This window comes from Amphiura filiformis, unplaced genomic scaffold (genome assembly GCF_039555335.1).
Source record: "Amphiura filiformis unplaced genomic scaffold, Afil_fr2py scaffold_58, whole genome shotgun sequence".
Taxonomy (NCBI): Eukaryota; Metazoa; Echinodermata; class Ophiuroidea; order Amphilepidida; family Amphiuridae; genus Amphiura; species Amphiura filiformis.
The window spans coordinates 125,381-144,841 of record NW_027305522.1 but is presented as its reverse complement, the minus strand read 5'-3'; the positions used below and the strand labels follow the sequence as shown (position 1 = coordinate 144,841).

Sequence of the window (19,461 nt, the reverse complement as noted above, 5' to 3'; positions counted from 1 at the left end):
CTCTAAAGAACCCTTTCTGTTCTACTTAGAACCAAATGGTTCTTTATTAACATGATTAGGCTAAGTAAAAATTAAAACATGTTTCACGTCCGGGTTTTCGAAAAAAAAGGAGGAAGAGGGGGCTTTTTATTTTCTATTTTTTATCACAAAATTGGTGTAAATACCCATACTTGGAGCTGTTTTAGCGTACAATCCGTACATACAAAAATGTCTGGAAAAAGGAGGAGGCCCTTTTTTATTTGTTGTTCTGAGAGTTACACCCCCTCTAATGATCACAAAACCATCCTAAAATGTTTCTTGTATCTTAACAAGGCTATAGAAAGCATCCCAACTTCCTAGAAATATTTTTTGAAAAGTTATAACTGAATTTCAAAAAATAAAAATTTATTTGAGAAAACCTCAAAAAAGGAAGCGGGAGGGGACGTGAAACATGATTATTTTTTTTTATTTGGCCTTAAGGGTGCTTTAAAATGTTCTTTAAACTTAAAGTTCTACAAAAAAGATCTACTTTCTTGGCCAAAGAACCTTTTTTGGTTCTACAAAGAACCCCATTGGCTTTGACACAGTTAGGCCTATCCCCCTATTGAAGGCCTATAATAGGCCTACGCTACGCTCCTCCCTTCGTTTCCCATACCCGCATACGATTATATAACAGGGGGAAGTTGATTCTTGGGAGGTGGGAGTTTCAGGCGGATTTTTTCGCTGCGACGCTGCCTGTGCATGTGGCGACAATTTATTTATTCTTTTTCGCAGCCTTTGGCGGCAATTTTTTTTTCGATTTTAATGTAGGCCTATAGCCTACCTTTTTAATATTATACTGAGTTGGGTGGGGATTTTATTTTTCAGATAACTCTCATACCTTCCCCTGGAAATCTACGTCCAATATACAGTCACAATTTAGTGGTGCCCAAGGCAATATGAAGGGGCTCTCAATGCCTGATCATCTATGGTCTGATCATAGACTGTAGAAATAATGGTCTGATCGTAAAATTTAGTACCAGCAAATAATTTCAAGGTAAGGGAACAAACCAAAAGATCGACGACGTCCTATAAACGTAACTGGTTTCGTTTCTCAGCCGACCCCTCCCTCCATGCCAGAAACGTAATGAAGAAATGTTGAAAATTTTGACATAATAATATAAATAATAATAGGCCTAATGATAATAATAATAATAATAATAATGACACACCGATGTTTAGTACAAACGTATTAAATCGAGTATTTTTTACCCCCTCCCCCTAAACGAAACTAGTTTCGTTTGCAGGACGTCATTGATCTTTTGGTTTGTTCCCCAACAGAGTCCCTATATTAAATATCCACTAGTTTATAGCGAAAGTCCCTCTTGAAACCGAAAGTCAGCCATTGCAATTGACAATTGTATACATATTAAATTATATGTCCCAATAAATATACTATTTAGGCCTAACCCAATATTGTCCAGTAGGCCTACCAGGAATTGAGAGATTTCCATGTCTGAATCTAATATCTTTATTTCAACTGAACGACGACTATTAGTATGAATTAAACCAAATATTTTGAAAAAATAGTGATTATGTTTACATGCTGTACAATGTGGGGTACGGGTGTTGGCCTATAGGTATCGCTAGGATGTACAACAAGCTCATCCATCACTGGCATAGTGCGCAGTTCTTTGACTACAATACATTTGCACATTCATTGAATGCCCTTTGAAAATTTGGGTACAAAAACTCTTATTCTGCAACTTGAGATCAAAATTTGCACTATGGTTTTTTAATTGAGGTCATGAACAAAGCCATTGGGACGAGGCCATCATGGTCCATCAGTATATGAGGCCTGGCATGGCTAGATCTGTAAAAGGCAGTTGATGTCGATGAATTTAATGTCATTATTACTATTAGGCCTATATGCCTATACATGCATAGGCCATAGGTCAATAGGCCTACGAATAAACATTAATTAGGATAGTGATCAAAATAAGATATATTGTTAACTTTACCTTTTAGCTGGAAGCATATTGAATGGTAGATGTAGTAATCTCGATAGATGCTGGTCCATGTGCTCTAATTAATGTATCGAACTCTGACCTAATGTTGTCTGAACAGCGGCGACATTGGTCAATAGTTTACAGCCCTCGTGGGGGCGCATCCAAGAACATATCAGGCGCAGTGAGTGTAGGTTACAAGCCCAGCTTGTCATAATCATAAGAGTAGTTATTTTGGACGAAATATTTAGCTTAAAAAGAATTAAAGCTAAACCGATATATTCTGCAGTTCCCTCGCCCTTTCTTTTCTTCTCTCTCCTCTCTTTCTCTCCTCTCTCTCTCTCTTCCTTTTCCTTCTCTTTTTTTTGTGCGTTTTTACGGGGGGCGTGCGCCCCCTCTTTCCTACTTTTGCTATTTTTTTACGGGTGTCGCGCGCACCCTCCGCCCCCCCCCTGGATCCGCACCTGGTCTTGTACCAGGAGTCGAGCACCTGACTGATTGAGCTACTTTACCTCAGACTTAAACGCTCTTTGTTTTATACCTGTCTAGTTTTACACAAGTAGGCACAGTTTAAAAAGTGAGTAAAAAAGAATATATAAGACAGCTTCTGTGCATTAACCTTATATTATAACCAGGATATTAACAAATAATAAATATTTAAAATAATGTCATAGCAAGTAAACTTGAATTATAAGCAGTAGCAACTGCAAGAAGTCAGCAAATATCCATTAAGATCATTAAGTCAGACATAGTACTAAATGTGTGCCTTTCAATATGATATCTTTATGAAGGTGTTATAACAACATAAGGAGCTTGTAAATCACTCAGTAAAAGAAACAGACACCCATCTATTGGATACAATTTGAGTAGACTAATGTTTATGTTACCATCCATTGCGCATTTGCCGGAAAGTGTGCAATTTGACTCTTTGGATACGAGATAAACACATCCATAAAGGGGCACTTCTTGTAAAAATGTTGGACTACATATTGTTAGCATGCATAACCTTCCCTCAGGGTGTATGTTTAATTCAGGCTTTTTACTAGTCCAGATTTACACAATTTCTTTATTTTCAGCCTGTTTTAGGGCCAAAAATATGGAACGGTAACAAAATATCACATTTGATGGTGTTTTCATTTTGCAGGTGTACTTACACACTGATAAAACACAATTTATGAACAATTTGGCCCCTGCAAAATGACACTGTTAAATTGAACAATTTGTTTTCTTACATATTTGACAAACAGATATCAGTGAAAATGCATATTATGAGGGTTTTCCTACCTAGTTATGGTATATGAATTCATAGAAATAATAAATATACACATAATACTTAAATTGTGACCTTGCTAATCAAAAACTTTAATTTCTCTTAATCAACAGAGCCTGGAGTTAGTGAGAATATTGATATCTCTATTACATGTTGAAAGATCAGGACTTGAGAATTTTGAAGCATTAATGGCACTCACAAACCTGGCTGGTCTAAATGATTCCATCAGGTAAGATATACTCTATATTCTCTATATTCTGTAATAGTCAGCCCCCCCTCCCACTAACAAACGCCCCACCATTTAAGGGGGTACTATACCCCTGCCAAATTTTGTGCCTATTTTTGCATTTTTCTCAAAAATTATAGAGCATTGGTGACAAGTAAGATATGTATATTATAGGGGCAAGGACTACAACTGCTACACTGGAAATTTTATTTCAGCACAGACAATAGTTGTGGAGTTACAGTGAAAAATGAGGGAAAACCAATATTTGATCAATAAATCAATAACTACTTGCCTTGAGATTCGCGGAATTTTCAGTGCAGTAGTTGTAGTCCTTGCCCCTATAATATTTGAGAAAAATGCAAAAATAGGCAAAAATTGGGCAGGGGTATTATAGTAGCCCTTAAAAAAAACCCAAAAAACCCCAAATGTTGAAATATCCAAATGGATGCTATCTTGTGTATAAGCTTACCATGGTCCGCATACGATTGGTAAGTGCAGAATATGACATTGCAAACCCGGAAGTGAACCAGAAGTCATTGATTCAAGTTCATTAATTATTTGTCATTTTCGCATGATTACCTGATAATTTTTTTTGCAATTACCATTGTAAAAAGACCTCTAATAAACACTCCTTTTTTTTCTCTTTTTTGAAAATTGCTGGCGTGTGACAAATCACTCTCCTCAAAACTTGCCAGGTGAGCTGTAGGCGAGTGATTTTAATCACTTGTATTATTATTACACCAAATGTAGGCCAGTGATAAAAAGCTCTCCTCAGCTTCATTTTAAGCGAGTGATGGAGAGTGATCACTCTCACTCGCCTCAAAAGGATGAAAACACCAGATATTTGTACACAATCCCAATGCAAGGTATGGTCAACTGTGCCAATGTGTACAAAAGCCAGACATACCAAGGTCAGAAACCCCATTGGGTTATGGGAATGTCTTTAAACATCCTCTGATGGAGCAATGAAAGTAAATCATTGAACTGGTCATGTTATAGGCATATTATACATTAATAAATATTCTATTCGCTGTCGTATTGCACGTTAGTAACCATTGGTTACTGCTCCAAGCCTGGTCTCATACACCTGTTCCGAATTTTGATATGCCATAGGGTTTGTGTTGTGATCATATCGATCAGTGGTTCATAACAAAGAAAGCGTGATCAAAGTTTACCTAGCAACGGTCATATTCTAACATGCACTACGACACCGAATTGCGCTGGTATGCTTTCAGATCCCACACCACATAGTAGATATCTAATCTAATGCCCTCTATATTATTTAGTGTTTGTTTCACGGAAAAAAAGTAGCCCAGCCCAAGATAAATATGAAAATGAGCAGATATTGACATGATTTGAGCTCAAATTTGCATTGGTCAGGATCACCATTTTTTTAAAATAATTTCAATTTTCTCCCATTATTGCATAGAATCTTTAGCTAAAATTCTGAAGTTCTTTATGTAAGCCCAAGACAGTATGGACTTGAAAAATAAATGCATTTGACCCCATTGTTTTTCCCAGTCAAGAAGGATCAGCAATTTTGTACACAACTCTAGGAGTTGGTATTTTAGTAGTGTGATAACTTTGTGTCTATAATCCTCTAGTACATAATTTGAGTGTTATATTGTCTTTGGCCCCGACCATGAAAATAAGAATCTGAAGCATGATTGGGCTATTCAAGTTGAAATCCATACACCCCCTATATGGAAAATGTGACCTTAATCTCTCACACAGGGGGTGTAGATTTCAAATAGAGTCACCCAATCAGATAACTCCATTTGAAATTCACACTCCCTGTGTGGGCAATTAAGCTTGTGTTTTCGATAGGGAATGTATGAAATCCATACACCCCCTATGGAAAATGCGACCTTAATCTCTCACACAGGGGGTGTAGATTTCAAATAGAGTCACCCAATCAGATAATTCCATTTGAAATTCACACTCCCTGTGTGGGCAATTAAGCTCATGTTTTCGATAGGGAATGTATGAAATCCATACACCCCTTATGGAAAATGTGACCTTAATCTCTCACACGGGGGGTGTAGATTTCAAATAGAGTCACCCAATCAGATAATTCCATTTGAAATTCACACTCCCTGCGTGGGCAATTAAGCTCATGTTTTCGATAGGGAATGTATGAAATCCATACACCCCTTATGGAAAATGTGACCTTAATCTCTCACACAGGGGTGTAGATTTCAAATAGAATCACCCAATCAGATAACTCCATTTGAAATTCACACTCCCTGTGTGGGCAATTAAGCTCATGTTTTCGTTAGGGAATGTATGGATTTCAACTTGAATAGCCCATTTTGATTCTGGCGTCAACAACTCATGAAACTCGCAAGTTGCAAAATGTGGCTAATTGGCCCTAGACTAATTCTAATCATCAGCAGTCTACACTTCACATGTACTTTGTTATGCTTCGTAGTGATGACTGATTATCTTACAGTCCATATCGTGACGGACTTCTGAAAAATAATGCGACTTTGGTTGTGTGCCATAGCGCGACTGACTAGCGGCCTGTGTATTACGTCGCTGTACCACGCCGCTGTGACAAGATCGCGCTCAGAAGTTCTAAAAAGAACAAACTCGGTCAAAAGGCCAATTTGGACACAACTTTCCATGCTCTATGCCACAGGAATCCTGTTGCAAAATCTGTCACTTTTTTTCCACATAGTTTTCTCAGTCGTCAATCCAGACGGTTGACGACTGAGGGCAGCAGTCTATAATTGGCCCTCTTCAATCATGATTTTGAAATAAGGATGTTTTATTCTCAGCAAATCCATGTCAATAAATGGAAATTCCATCTCTGATAAGCATACTCCCAGATATAGTGTTTGCATGATTTGTGCTCTCAAATAGGTAGGTAAGAAATTTTACATTTGGTCTTTGACCGTTGCTTTTAACCCCATGAGAACTACCTGCCGATTGGCCGATACAAACATTGTGTCCAATTTTGAACCAATCAAGTAGGGTATTAATTAGATCATCTGCAAATGCAAGTACTACCATAAATAGTTCAAAGCCTAGTCATAATTGGCAATTGAAATGAGCAGTTATCTTATCAAAGAAAAAAGTTATCAACCAATCAGAAATGCTGTTAGATGACCAGTAGTGTCCAGGGGGTTAAAATATGACGAAACAGGATAATGATTTTGTTGTTGTTCAGAATACTATTAGTAGCCCTCCCTTTAATGCACCCTTCAAGTTCTTGGGTACTCTGACTGAAGAGGTGTTTTATAAATCTTAAGTGGGTTCAAGGATATTTTAAAAGCAATTCTTAAGCTAGCTGTACACATCTTGCAAGTTCATTTTTGTGCGCTGTATAACACAAGTAAAGGGAAGCTGTGATCCTCCCTTCAATGCACCCTTCTAGTTCTTGGGTTTCGCTGATTGAAGTGATGTTGTATAAATCTTAACTGAGCTCAAGAATATGTTAACAGATATTTAAGAAGCTAGCAGTCCCTTGTACGCATCGTGCAAGTTCATTTTTCTTTGCTGTCTAACACAAGTGACGTGAAGTTGCGATTCTGTGTATCCAATCTAGAATATTTTTGGATGATTATCCTCTCAAGTGGAGTAGAAATGCCATTTACTAGCTAGGAAACCCTTGAATACACTTTTCGAACATGTACTTGCACTTTGTGACCTATAGGGTTTATTTGTAAGCACAAAAAAACCCAGATGTGCTATATGACCGCATGCCATTGTAGTTGTAAAGTCTAGTTATAGCTGAAAGTCCTATCTGTGCAAACCGATCAGAAGTTCCTAAACTTGCACTCACCCATGAACTAAGTGATGCAAGCCTATAAAAGGACAAGGTAGGTAATTCCTATAGGAATATATAAGCACAGATTACCAGGTTATATAACCATGCCATAATAGCAAAGTCTTTTCGTAGGTAAACAGACATTCCTATGCTAACAGGTAGAAGTGCCATCATCCATTTTTACCATGGATCTGGACTGGCACTTGTCTGTGTAAATGAATGGCAGAGTGGCTTCCCCTGTGTCCATTACTTCCCCTGTATAAACTTGAAGTATGCTGCATTGAAGTATAGAAATTTGAATAGATTTTAGTATATATGCTACAGCAAGTATATACAGACCTGCCAACTGTCCCTCATTTTGATGGACTGTCCCTCATTTTGGGTTTTCCAAATTGAAAAAGAGGGACATTCCTGCTTTCTGAAAATTTCAGTGATGGCAAATTTTAATGTGAGAACAGCAGAAAATGATGCACACCTCAAGTCTCTTAATTTGTTGGTACCTGGTTTGTGTACATGTACAAGGTTTTGGCCTCAATGTCCCTCTTTCCGACTTCGGTAGGTTGGCAGGTCTAGTATACAGCTCTTTTACTTCTAAGGGGGGGGGGCATCTAGGGAACTGATCTGCCGGTCAAAAAATGCGGGTCTTGGGAACTGCCCTGCCACCAATGGTGGTTTCAGGACAAGGTTTTGGCCTCAATGTCCCTCTTTCCGACTTCGTTAGGTTGGCAGGTCTAGTATACAGCTCTTTTACTTGGGGATCTAGGGAAATGATCTGCCGGTCAAAAAATGAAGGTCTTGGGAACTGACCTGCCACCAATGGTGGTTTCAGGATCAGAAACTGATCTAGGGCAAGTTGAATTTTGTTGAATTTTTGCCGCAGATTATCGAAAGAATAGGCTTGTCAAAAATTGGGCATCAAATAAAGTCACAATTCAGGAAATGCATTTTAATCAAAAAAAAACCCAATGTATTTCAGCATATCTATATCGGGATCATTTGTAAACCAATTAGGCCTAAGAAGAATTAGAAAATATCATCAACCTGTATCACACTGGAACTGAATCCAGATCACAATTACCCTGTACTTGACTCGCTCACTGAATAATTGAATACATGAATACAAAACCCACCCAAGTCCATAATTTGGCCAAATTGAGTTTAGCATGGGAAATTGTTGCTATACATAGGCCTGTCATATGTATGAAAGAACAACTCAAATTCATCCTCTGTGTCTATTGAGCATGTGAAAAATAGCATGTATGAAAGAACCACCCAAGTCCAGGATTTGAGTCTTGTAACACATTGATTGAAATCCAGTACAATGTATGTATAAAAGAACAACTTGTAACACATTCATTGCTGGAGAGTGACTTTTGGGGAAAAAATGGGTTTAATCAAGGAAAGTGTGTGGTTTATATTACATGGCAGTATGATGCTTATCAACATACATACCTGTGTGCTTTATTTTGTATTATCTTACTAGTGGTAATCTCATTCCAACATTGTTGTCTTTGTATATGATTCAAAAAACCACCCAAGTCCAGCATTTAAAATGAACCCCCATTAAGTCCCTGAAATGCTAATCGTCAAACCTAATACAGGTTAACCCACTCATTTGCACGTAAAACTTACTATATTGACCAGGTAAATCTAACTGATGGAATTAAAATGATACACAGGTTTTTTTCTCAAAATCACTTCCCATGGACTTGGGTGGGTTTTGTATTCATGTATTCAATTATAGCAGCAGCACTACATAAAGCAAACCCATCTAAAATGTGTTTCCTTCTCAATATTGCCGTAAAGAAAAACATTTACATACTTCGTGAGAATATCCCAATGTTCCTACAAACACCAAGGTTTCCCAGGATTGAAGGAGCTTTTCGAATTCCATCATATGTTAATTGAACACATACATGTAATAGTAACCTTAAAATGTGTAAGAAAAAAAGGTACATATATGTGCCAATAAATATTAAGCAATTAGCAGTTATTAGTAGGATTTAATTTGAAGCTCTATTTTCTTGGAAATATTTAAAATAGTCCTGAAACCAGGTTTCCCAGGATTAGGAGCTTTTCGGATTCCATCATATGTTAATTGAACATATGCATGTAATAGTAACCTTAAAATGTGTAAGAAAAAGGTATGTGCCAATAAATATTAAGCAATTAGCAGTTATTAGTAGGATTTAATTTTGAAGCTCTATTTTCTCGGAAATATTTAAAATAGTCCTGAAACACAGGTCAACTATGTGTCTAAATGTGATTTAAATTCCAAACAAGTAATCACAGAGTGAGTACGGTTAAGCAAGAGAATGAGCTTAAAACAATAAACACTTCAGAAGTCGTGCAAACTCATCTAATCTGCTGAGTTCACCGACCTTTAATGTGTTGGTGTATTTTGGTACAAGAGAGTTCTTTTCCCACATTTTGTCAAAGGAGCACATGTACAATGTGAATTCAAATGTGGGGCATGATTGGGGAATGGACTCTTCCAGTTGAAATCCATACACCCCCTATAGAAGATATATAATCTTACAAACAGTGAGTGTGAATTCAATGAGTTACCTGAATGGGTGACTCTATTTGAAATCTACACCATCTGTGCTGGAGATTAGTGTCATGTCTTCCGTAGGGGGTGGGATTTCATCTGGAATAGCCCAAGTCAGCTGACCCTGAGACCCCTTGTGCTGGAAGCAAAAACATTAATTGTTAACCATGGTGTCATGCTGCTCTCAAGATTTCATAAGTTGATGTTAGTATTACCCTATTTTATGTGAAAAAGGTATATACCCAGAACTACACAGTCATATTAACCCTAACCGTACCGTGTACTACAAAATACTACTTGATATATGCGCTGTTCGTGCGTGCATCCCACGTGGTGTGATGATGCAATCGCCCTAAGTGATATATAGGCACGGTTTCGCTGGCCAGCAAAGCCCAAGACCCGTGGCTTGGTGTCGCAGACCGTGTGCTTGGCATGCGAGGGGTCTCGGGTTCGAATCCCACCCAGAGCAAACAACTTCTTTCTTTCTTTTCTCTCTTTATTCCTTCCTTCTTTCCCTTCCCGTCGCCAAAACGCCCTGGGGCTGTTAGGGTTAAGCAAATACTAGGTATTGGTAGCATTTACTCCATTATTGTCATGGAAATATTAGATCAACCTATTTGAGAAACTGAATTATTTTATAGATGGACCTTTTCCTGAAATTGAATTTAAATTCTAAACAAGTCATCATGAGTAAGTATGGTTGAGCTAGAAAAAAGCAATAAACACTTGAGAAGTAGTGCAAACTCATCTAATCGGCTGAGTTCACTGACCTCTATTTGTATGTATGTGTGGTACTTAAAGTGGTACTCCAAGAGTTTGAGGGGATGACTGACTCAATATTTTGAAATCTCCCCATATATACTATATACTACTTATCCAAGTTCTTTTGCACAATTTGCTCATGCAGTGCACATACTGTGTAAATGTGGGATCCTGATTGGCAAATTGAAGTGGGTTATGCAATATTGGTTCCCATAATGACTCATTTTGGATTTGTTTGCATGTTGAGAAATATACATGGCATGTGTATCAAGAAATGTGAAAAGAGTATACACGAAGAGCATCCTCAAATTTCAACATATAAGCCAAAGAGAGTGGCAAACACATATTTATTTAGTTAACGTTACAAATATTTTGCAATTTGTAGGAATCCATATAATTTTTCATAAGCCTTTTGCTAGTGATAATTAGTGGTGTATTGATTTGTGATGGGGTATTGAAGTTCTGCGCAAGTGGAGAATTAAGACTAGCTTATTTTGATGCCGCAGAAAATGATGGATCTTATGGCCTATATGTGACATCATCAAGGGGAATGAGTTTTGGGGAAAACAGGAAAAATGCAAAAGCAAGTATGTCCATTAGTTACTGGTTGAAGCCTGGGCTCATACAACTGAACCCTAGATCAGGCCAGGTTTATGTTTTCAGGATTAAACTTTGGATGGACTGCTATGGTAGAAATGTCAGGCACTTCTGGACCTGTTCTGGTTTTTGTGGGGTCATGTGAGCTAATTTACAGAAAATAATTTGTGAAGTAGAAAGATTAAAACATTCAACTGTACTCACCAGGTTATTTTCCCAAATGATTTCAGACCCAAATGGTTCCTTCTTCAGTGGGTAATGGTATGTGAGATGCTGAGATCTGAGTTTATACAAGCTCTTCTACTAGAGTTGCCAGATAGTTTGACATAAATAATTCATGTTGCATTATAAAATGATTTTGTTTTCTCAAAATCATTCAATATATATTTCATCCAATTTTTGAAATTTCATATAGTCATAATCAGTGTGCGTAGTTCACTGACCTTTAGTGTGTAGACCTTTTTTTTTAAAGAGTGTAGACCTTTTTTAAAGAGTGATATGAATTAAGGGTGGTCTGAACCCTGGAATTATGGAAACTTTGGACCTCATAACTGCTAAATTGTTGGTCTAAAGTATATAAAAGTATACATATTTAGAATGGCAAAGACTTGATAAGTTCATCTGTGATGTCAAATTTGGGCCAAAATGCTCATTTTTGGCCCAAAATCCCAAAAAACGGTCTAGTATTTAAAAATTAATTAAAAAAAAATTTGGCCCAAGAATTTTTTTTTTACGTTGCACAAAAAAAGTGGGCCAAAAAAAACAGTTTTTTGGGATTTTGGGCCCAAAATGAGCAATTTGGCCCAAATTTGACATCACAGATGAACTTATCAAATCTTTGCCATTCTAAATATGTATACTTTTATATACTTTACACCAACACTTTAGCAGTTATGAGGCCCGAAAGTTTCCATAATTCCAGGGTTCAGACCAACCTTAAGTGTAGCAACCAAACACTTCCCAGGTGTGGATTATTGAAGGATTGTGTGGGTGTTTCCCAGAATTATATAATCGGGCAAATATTTGGTTTAGATAAAACTGAATAAAGGGAAGCAATGTTACAAAGTAATTTTTTTCATTCAAAATTGTAATCATTAGATTTCTTCAAATCCACAAATTAATCTTTCAATATCACGATCCATGATAATGGTGTGGGATTTCAATGATCGCAATTGAAACCTTTATTTTTGTTCAAATTAAAACAGGTTTCCACAGTTTTGACATCAATACACTTTTTACTAGTTATTTTCTTCAAGTTGCCTCATAGTATTATACACAGCAACATTTTCCAAAGTAGCAAATGTGTAGGTTTTTTTAAATCTGTGTAACACATAATGAGGATACATTTTCTCTATTGTATTGTGTTCATTAGCTTCCTGGATAAATACTCTATACATATGCATGCATACATATTATATTTGTATTGTGCTTTTTGAAAGGAATAGAATACTTACTATACTGCCCTCCTGGTCACTGCTTGTAAGCAGTGTTCAAATTAAGGAAAAATAAATGGTTGTCCCACGGACAACCAGGTTAAAATTTCTGGTTGTCCGTCTAAGTTTTTGGTTGTCCTTACTTGGAACAAAGTTCCCACAACCACATGTGTACTCATACACGTACAAAGGTGAGTTTTGGCTACAGATTTATGGTTGTCCGGGACAACCGAATCAGTATTTTTGGTTGTCCGGCGACTTTTTTAGTTGTCCCGGGCAACCGGACAACCAAAATTTCGAACGCTGCTTGTAAGGTTAAGTTATGACCAGGATGTCCAGTATTTCATGGTGATATGAGAAGTTCCCCCCATCGATAAGAGTGTTATCAGTCAAAGCAAAGGGAGGGAGAGCCTGCGCCCAATTTTCCATTGGTACATCAAGATTCAAGGCCTGTTGGTACATTTCACTACATGCCAGACAAAGAATTCTTTGATGATGATAAGAAGTTGATGTGAAATATACTGGTACATTCTTCTATTCCAGCAGATGAAGCTCTCGAATGCGTAAAATTCGGTTACGAAAGTGAGCAGCCAACCATGGGAAGCCATTTACTTTTAAAGGAAGTCTCTGGCAATCATTACATTATGCCTTATATGTTAGAAAAATAATAATCAAGCACAAATCACATTGTTTTATTTGAAACAAACTCATATATTGATCATAAAAAAGAATAAAAACAGCCGGCTCTCAACATGCGATATTCAAAATTCCCGCGCCGAAATTGTCTAGGGCAATGACGTCATGGTTTATGTGTGCTCAATTGTCGGCAGCCTTCATTGTATTACTGGGACATCATTGTACTAGACAATTTTGGTGCCCAGGGATTTTGTATATTGCATGTTGTTTTAAGTTTGTTTTTAATAAAATCATGTGATTATTCTTCTTACATATAAGGCATGTTGTGATTACCGCAGAGTGGACTTCCTCTGAAGAATAAGTTGTAAGCATGGGGTTTCATGATCAAAGTGGGCCCATTTATTCTTGCTGATCTTTAGGTGGAAGCAATTAGACTAGATATTTTGTCCAGAAAAGCTCTGGTCGTCCCTTTAAAGTTTATACTTCACATTTTGGGGTCCACCCCATAACTAAATCGGCGAGTCCAAGAGTCAGCACACGGCTTGGCGCAAGCGCACTACGGCAGAGCACTATGATGGTAAAGACTATCACACGGAGAGGGTGATGGTAAAAATGATTAGAGGTTAATGACTGCGCATCAGTTGTTTTGAGGGTATTGTGAAATATCTAAACATTGTGCTTTGGAACCGAGGAATATCCGAGGTCCAAAAGCACAATGTTTAGATATTTCACAATACCCTCAAAACAACTGATGCAAAGTCATTAACCTCATTCATAACCGTCACTTTTCACATTTTTTAAATTAAATTTTCTTCTTTTAATTTGAAAAAAAAACCCCAAAATTTTAACTTTATCTGTCGTTTTCCTGTAAAAAATCGAATAGCCCATTAAGTAAATACCGCAAGCGACCAATCACACTAGCACGCACTCATGCGATGTCCAAATACGGCGGCCAGCGTCCGTGTAAATTGTTCGAACGCGTAACACGTCACGTAACACGGTCATTGTAGAGCGTACTATTGAGCTACGTCACGAGACGCGGTCATTATACTTTTTCAATGACCTGCATTTGCTTCCGCTTATTTAAAAGTTATTATCTGTGATTGGATCGCACTTGCTGCGTATATTAATGAGGTTATGAATAAATGGTAATCAACCAATGAACTGTTTAGAATTTATGTATGAGTGATATAATTTGTACTATCCAACACTTTGGTTAAGTTTTTAACACACGCAACACACGTAGACAAGAGGAAGTGATACCACTCGATGTCAGGTGTATCAATTATAAAGCCCCCAATGACCTACTTAATCCATTTGATTGAATTGCAAATACTGCAATTGTACAAGTTAATTAAGTAACAAGTGTATATTATTTTGCAACAAATCTAAGAGTCTGTAAATTAAGAGTCTGTATCGCCAATTCTTAAACACTTGAGAACGTTCCTGCAATCTTATTGGTTCTTACCCGTGTGATATGACACGATATCACACGGGTCAGCGTGTGTGCATCGACGCGATACGCGTACTCGCTATTTGAACCAATGGGAGGCGCACTGCAACAACGGGACTGATCGATTTTAAGCCCTAGGTAATTCCTTGTAAAATGTAGAATTTAATTTTATTAAAATTTGTAATATTTGACGTAAAACAACTCGGCCCGCCTCGTTGTTTTACTTAAAATAATGATGTCGCCCGTGTTATATGAGACGATAGATGCACTCCAGCGGCTAAAAACAATACCTTTATTCTCGAACTATAAGCCAAACAAAGTAACACAAAATGTACTGTTCTATGGGCAATTGTGATACATAGTATTGCTTCTATTATCTGAACCACTCGAGCAATTTAACTTTTGAATCGGATTATTTCAGTGATTGGCTCCATATAAGGTAGAAAAAGCCCTATGAAAAAAAACCTATATGAAAAAAAAAAACACACCACCCACTTTTTTGTATGGTAAATAGGCTATTCCATTTGGAATCCCTAGACCCCAATGGAAAACATCACCTTAATCTTCTACACAGGGAGTGTGAATTTTAAATGGGTTTACCTGAATGTTTGACTCCATTTGAAATCTCTACACTCCCTGGGTGGAAGAATAAGGTCATGTCTTCCATAGGGGGTGTATGGATTTCAAATCATAATGGAATAGCTAGCCCAATGTTACAGATATGCTAGGTTCATGTAGGAAGTAATTCCTTTTTGCTTACATTAAACACTAAATACCAAAGTCCTGATTTTGTTGTCTGGTAATTATGTTAAGCCAGGAAATCTGGTATTATGGGCCCTATCTGAAACTGTTTGCTATTCCACTTGAAGTAAATACTTGGAACATTTCAATGTATTTTTGAATGAAAACCATAAGATATTGCTATTTGTGGGCAATAGTTTGCTGCTTTTAGCATGCATAATTGTACTCATTGGATGTCTTTGAACCCACAAATGCATCTTAACCACAGGATAATGATGTGGGAATGAAATGATCACGATTTAGTTAAATGTTTGTTTTATGAGTAGGTCTATTTTTCTTGTGCTGCACCATTAACTATTTTGCATGGATCACTCCTACTTGCATTTTTTTCAGTAAGGACATTGACACTCCAAGTAGAATATGAGGAGTACTAATTAAGTTGGATATGTCAAGTACATGATATCAGTATCCAAAGAGCGAAGCAATTACTGCAAATTATCAATCATTATCAATTGTATGCATGTGTAAATACACACAAAACTTATGTTCAGACTTCCTGATTTTGCAATGTAAGTTACATGTGCTGTCAAGGATTTGTGATGTATTGTGTAATTGCATACTGAAGTAAGATCCTCAAGTTTTTGGGTAGAATATAATTAGAACAAAGATTATAACAAGCAAAATTGAAATGTATTTGACAAGATTTCTTTAAATTAAAATTCATGGAAAACAAGGTACTTGACTTGCTCTGATGAAATTCCTTATTGATATGCATTCTTCAAACCCACAAAGTTATCTTTTTCTTGACTGCAGGGTAATGATATGGGATTTCAACAACACTCGATCTTCTTGCTGTCATCATGAAGTATGAATTTATATGATGCAGTATATAGATCTCAATATGTACTTTGTATTCAGGGAAAGGAAACTAAGGTTTGGGAAACCTATCACGATTCATCTTGGTATTTTTTCTGTTTGATTCCAAATAGCCTGAGGGAAAGCTAAATGGGATATAGATTTGAAAACACTGAAACCATGTCATGTAAATCTACATGTATGCTAATATTGTCTTTTACACCCAAGGTTGAGCTTTTGGGAGGTGACATTGGAATGGTGTTGACTGAACGTGGTTCAAAATTAATAATAGCTAGGGTTGGGCGATGTTCATAATTTGTGGAGAAAAGTTTCATTTGGATCAGTTGAAGTGCAGCTTGGCAGGTTTGTACCAAAAATGTGATAAATTGTTATTTGTGAGATTCTGAGGCTTTGGAAAATGAGAGCATGTGCATGAATTCAAAACCAAAGACACAGAGTCCTGATTAGGTATGGAGTTTAACATCTCATTTGTCACTTGTAAAAGGGAGCACTTTTAAAAAGTTGCACTTCTAAAAAATGACACTTCAAAATGTGGCTTTAAATTCTTACTTAACTGTAAAACGTTTATGTTACTTTACTAGTTACTCTGTAATGCTTTACTGAAGCAGCTAGAGATGTTCTGAGTATTGGCTGCTGAACTAGTCTCTTTATACACACGTGGGCAGTAGCTTCTTGCTGAAGTAAGCTTACTTTGGCAAGTGATTTTGGGAGTACGGCAATTGTGGTGCAACAACTGTATGTCTGTCCTCTTCTTATATCATTGTGGGTTTTGAAGGAAGATATAATTTCTTTGTTGTCCCAAATGGGCAGCTTTAGCAAGCAAGGTCAAAGCAATTGAATTCAGACCTTCAAAACAAACTTTTACTTGTCTTGAATGAAAGGAAAAGATAATATTTTAATGGTCATAAAGACACTTATTTCAAAAATGGACAATATTTTGTAACTTAAGGTTTTACTATTAGTGGGTTTTTAGCGGGTTCGCCGGCGGACAAGTTTAGAACTGTCAAGCTTTCGTCAGGAGTAGCTCTGACTTCTTCAGGACAAAGTACCTAAGAATGAGACATGTAGCCCGCCCTTGTCTACTGACGACTCTGAAAAGAGTCGTTCACTGCAGACTGCCCCTTGTCAACAGAGAACAAGCAGATCTCGCCTATCTGCTAATATAAAGGTTTTGGTGGCTCTGAAAAGAGCCGTTCACTGAAGACTGCAGCTTGTCTACAGAGAACTAGCAGATCTTGCCTATCTGCTAATATAAAGGTTTTGGTGGCTCTGAAAAGAGCTTTAAGTTTTTGGTGGCTCTGAAAAGAGCTGTTTGCTGAAGACTGCCCCTTGTCTACAGAAACAAGCAGATCTTGCCTATCTGCTGATTTTGTAAGTTTTGGTGGCTCTGAAAAGAGCCGTTCACTGAAGACTGCCCCTTGTCTACAGATAAACAAGCAGACCTCGCCTATCTGCTAAATTAAAGGTTTGTTGGCTCTGAAAAAGAGCTGTTCAATGAAGACTGCCCCTTGTCAACAGAGAACATGTAGACTGCATATACTGTAGTAGAAGTATACGGCTTACCAGGAACCGTTGGCCACCGAACCCGCTAAAAACCCACTAATTGTTATGAATTCCGTCGTAAAAGCCTATCCCACAATTTAAGGTTTTACATTCAATTGTAAATTGGATCATAATCCTACCCATATAAAGTCTGGCTATGTACTATATTTGATGTTTCGACTGTAGGATTTTGTGTGAATTGTGCAGAATTGTGTTGACAATTCAAAGAGTTGTTCAGTTCAGTTCAGTTCAGTTCAGTTCAGTTCAGTTTTATTTCATCAAATTCCATCCATTCAATAATTACAATATAAAAAGCTTTTACAAACATCGTATAATATGGTGAAAATGATGAGGATGCCACTGAACGCAGAGCGTGTTGTTGTGGCACCCTTTACAAAGTTAGTATATTAAATAATTATGATAAACAAAATTTTAGAATAATAATAAATACAATAGCAAGACATATGCCTTGTGGGTTAGGTATATTAAACTTATTATCACAAGAGCTAAGCTTTCAATTATAAATCAATGAGTAATGATGGTGAAAATAACAACCAAACCTACACAGTAGGTGTAAAGGGGTTGTAAAATCCCAATATAATATAAAACAGTTCAGGCATGGCATAAGTATTACGGTACAATAATAACAAAAGTGTATTTAGCACGGGTGAAAGCATAAGCACATGATTGCACGTGCACTTGCAACGAGTCTAAATAATAAGCTAAGTTATAACTTACATAGCAGGTAACTATTTAATGTAATATTTTGTGAATTAAATCTACACCAAGATATTTAATGCAATGATAAATTAACATGGTAAATGGTGTATAGTTCTGCAGAGCAAAAAACAATTAAATGCAAAAGTGATAGTCTGCATACAAGGCCAAGCGAGCTGACAAAATTTATCAAATAGCATAATTTTAATATAACAAAATAACAATAATAATAATAACTAAAGACTGGAACAATACAAACAGACAGACAAACGGGTCCGATTTGATGTGAAAAATATATACTGAATTAATTTTATAAAAATTGATCCTGACAAATGAGAAGAGGAAAAAACCCAAAAACAACAACTGCAGGTGTAGGCTAATCAGTGTTGTACATATGTGCTGATGAGGATTTTTTTAGAGTTGGATTTGAAAGATGGTACTGAACTACAAGATTTGATAGACTGGGGAAGTGAGTTCCAATAAAGGGAGGGCTCCTTGAATACTAATTATATTATCAGCCAATTTGGTGTTGGACATTTTAACGTGGAAATCATTGGCTTGTCTAGTATGGTGATGGTGAATGCTTTTGTTAGTTCTAAAAATCTCATTAATGGACAAATCTTTTGGGAGGAGATTGTAGTGGTATTGGAACATAAATGTTCCGAGTTGATGGAAATAAATATCTTGCACCTTGAGAGTATTGAGTTGTTTAAAAGCGGGTCTGTATGGGCAAGCCAAAGAGAGTTGGTGCATGTCCGAATAATTCTTTTTTGTATAAGGAATAATGAATTTATATGGGAATTATTTTTGTCAGCCCAGATAATGTTGCAGTAGGATAAGTAGTTTCAGGGTTGTGAGTTTCAGGGAAGAAGGAAAGGTGTTTGCTTCGTAATTGCAGAGAGTGAACCAAAGAAAGCTTTT

General features: G+C 36.9%; 1 protein-coding gene across 1 annotated transcript in view; it reads left to right on the top strand.

Moving 5' to 3' along the window:
• Nucleotides 1–19,461, top strand: part of LOC140144485 (protein unc-45 homolog B-like) — a 166,312-nt gene that overhangs the window by 49,709 nt on the left and 97,142 nt on the right. Inside the window, 1 exon segment of the mRNA XM_072166296.1 lies at nucleotides 3,348–3,463. Coding sequence (XP_072022397.1) covers nucleotides 3,348–3,463 — 116 coding nt within the window.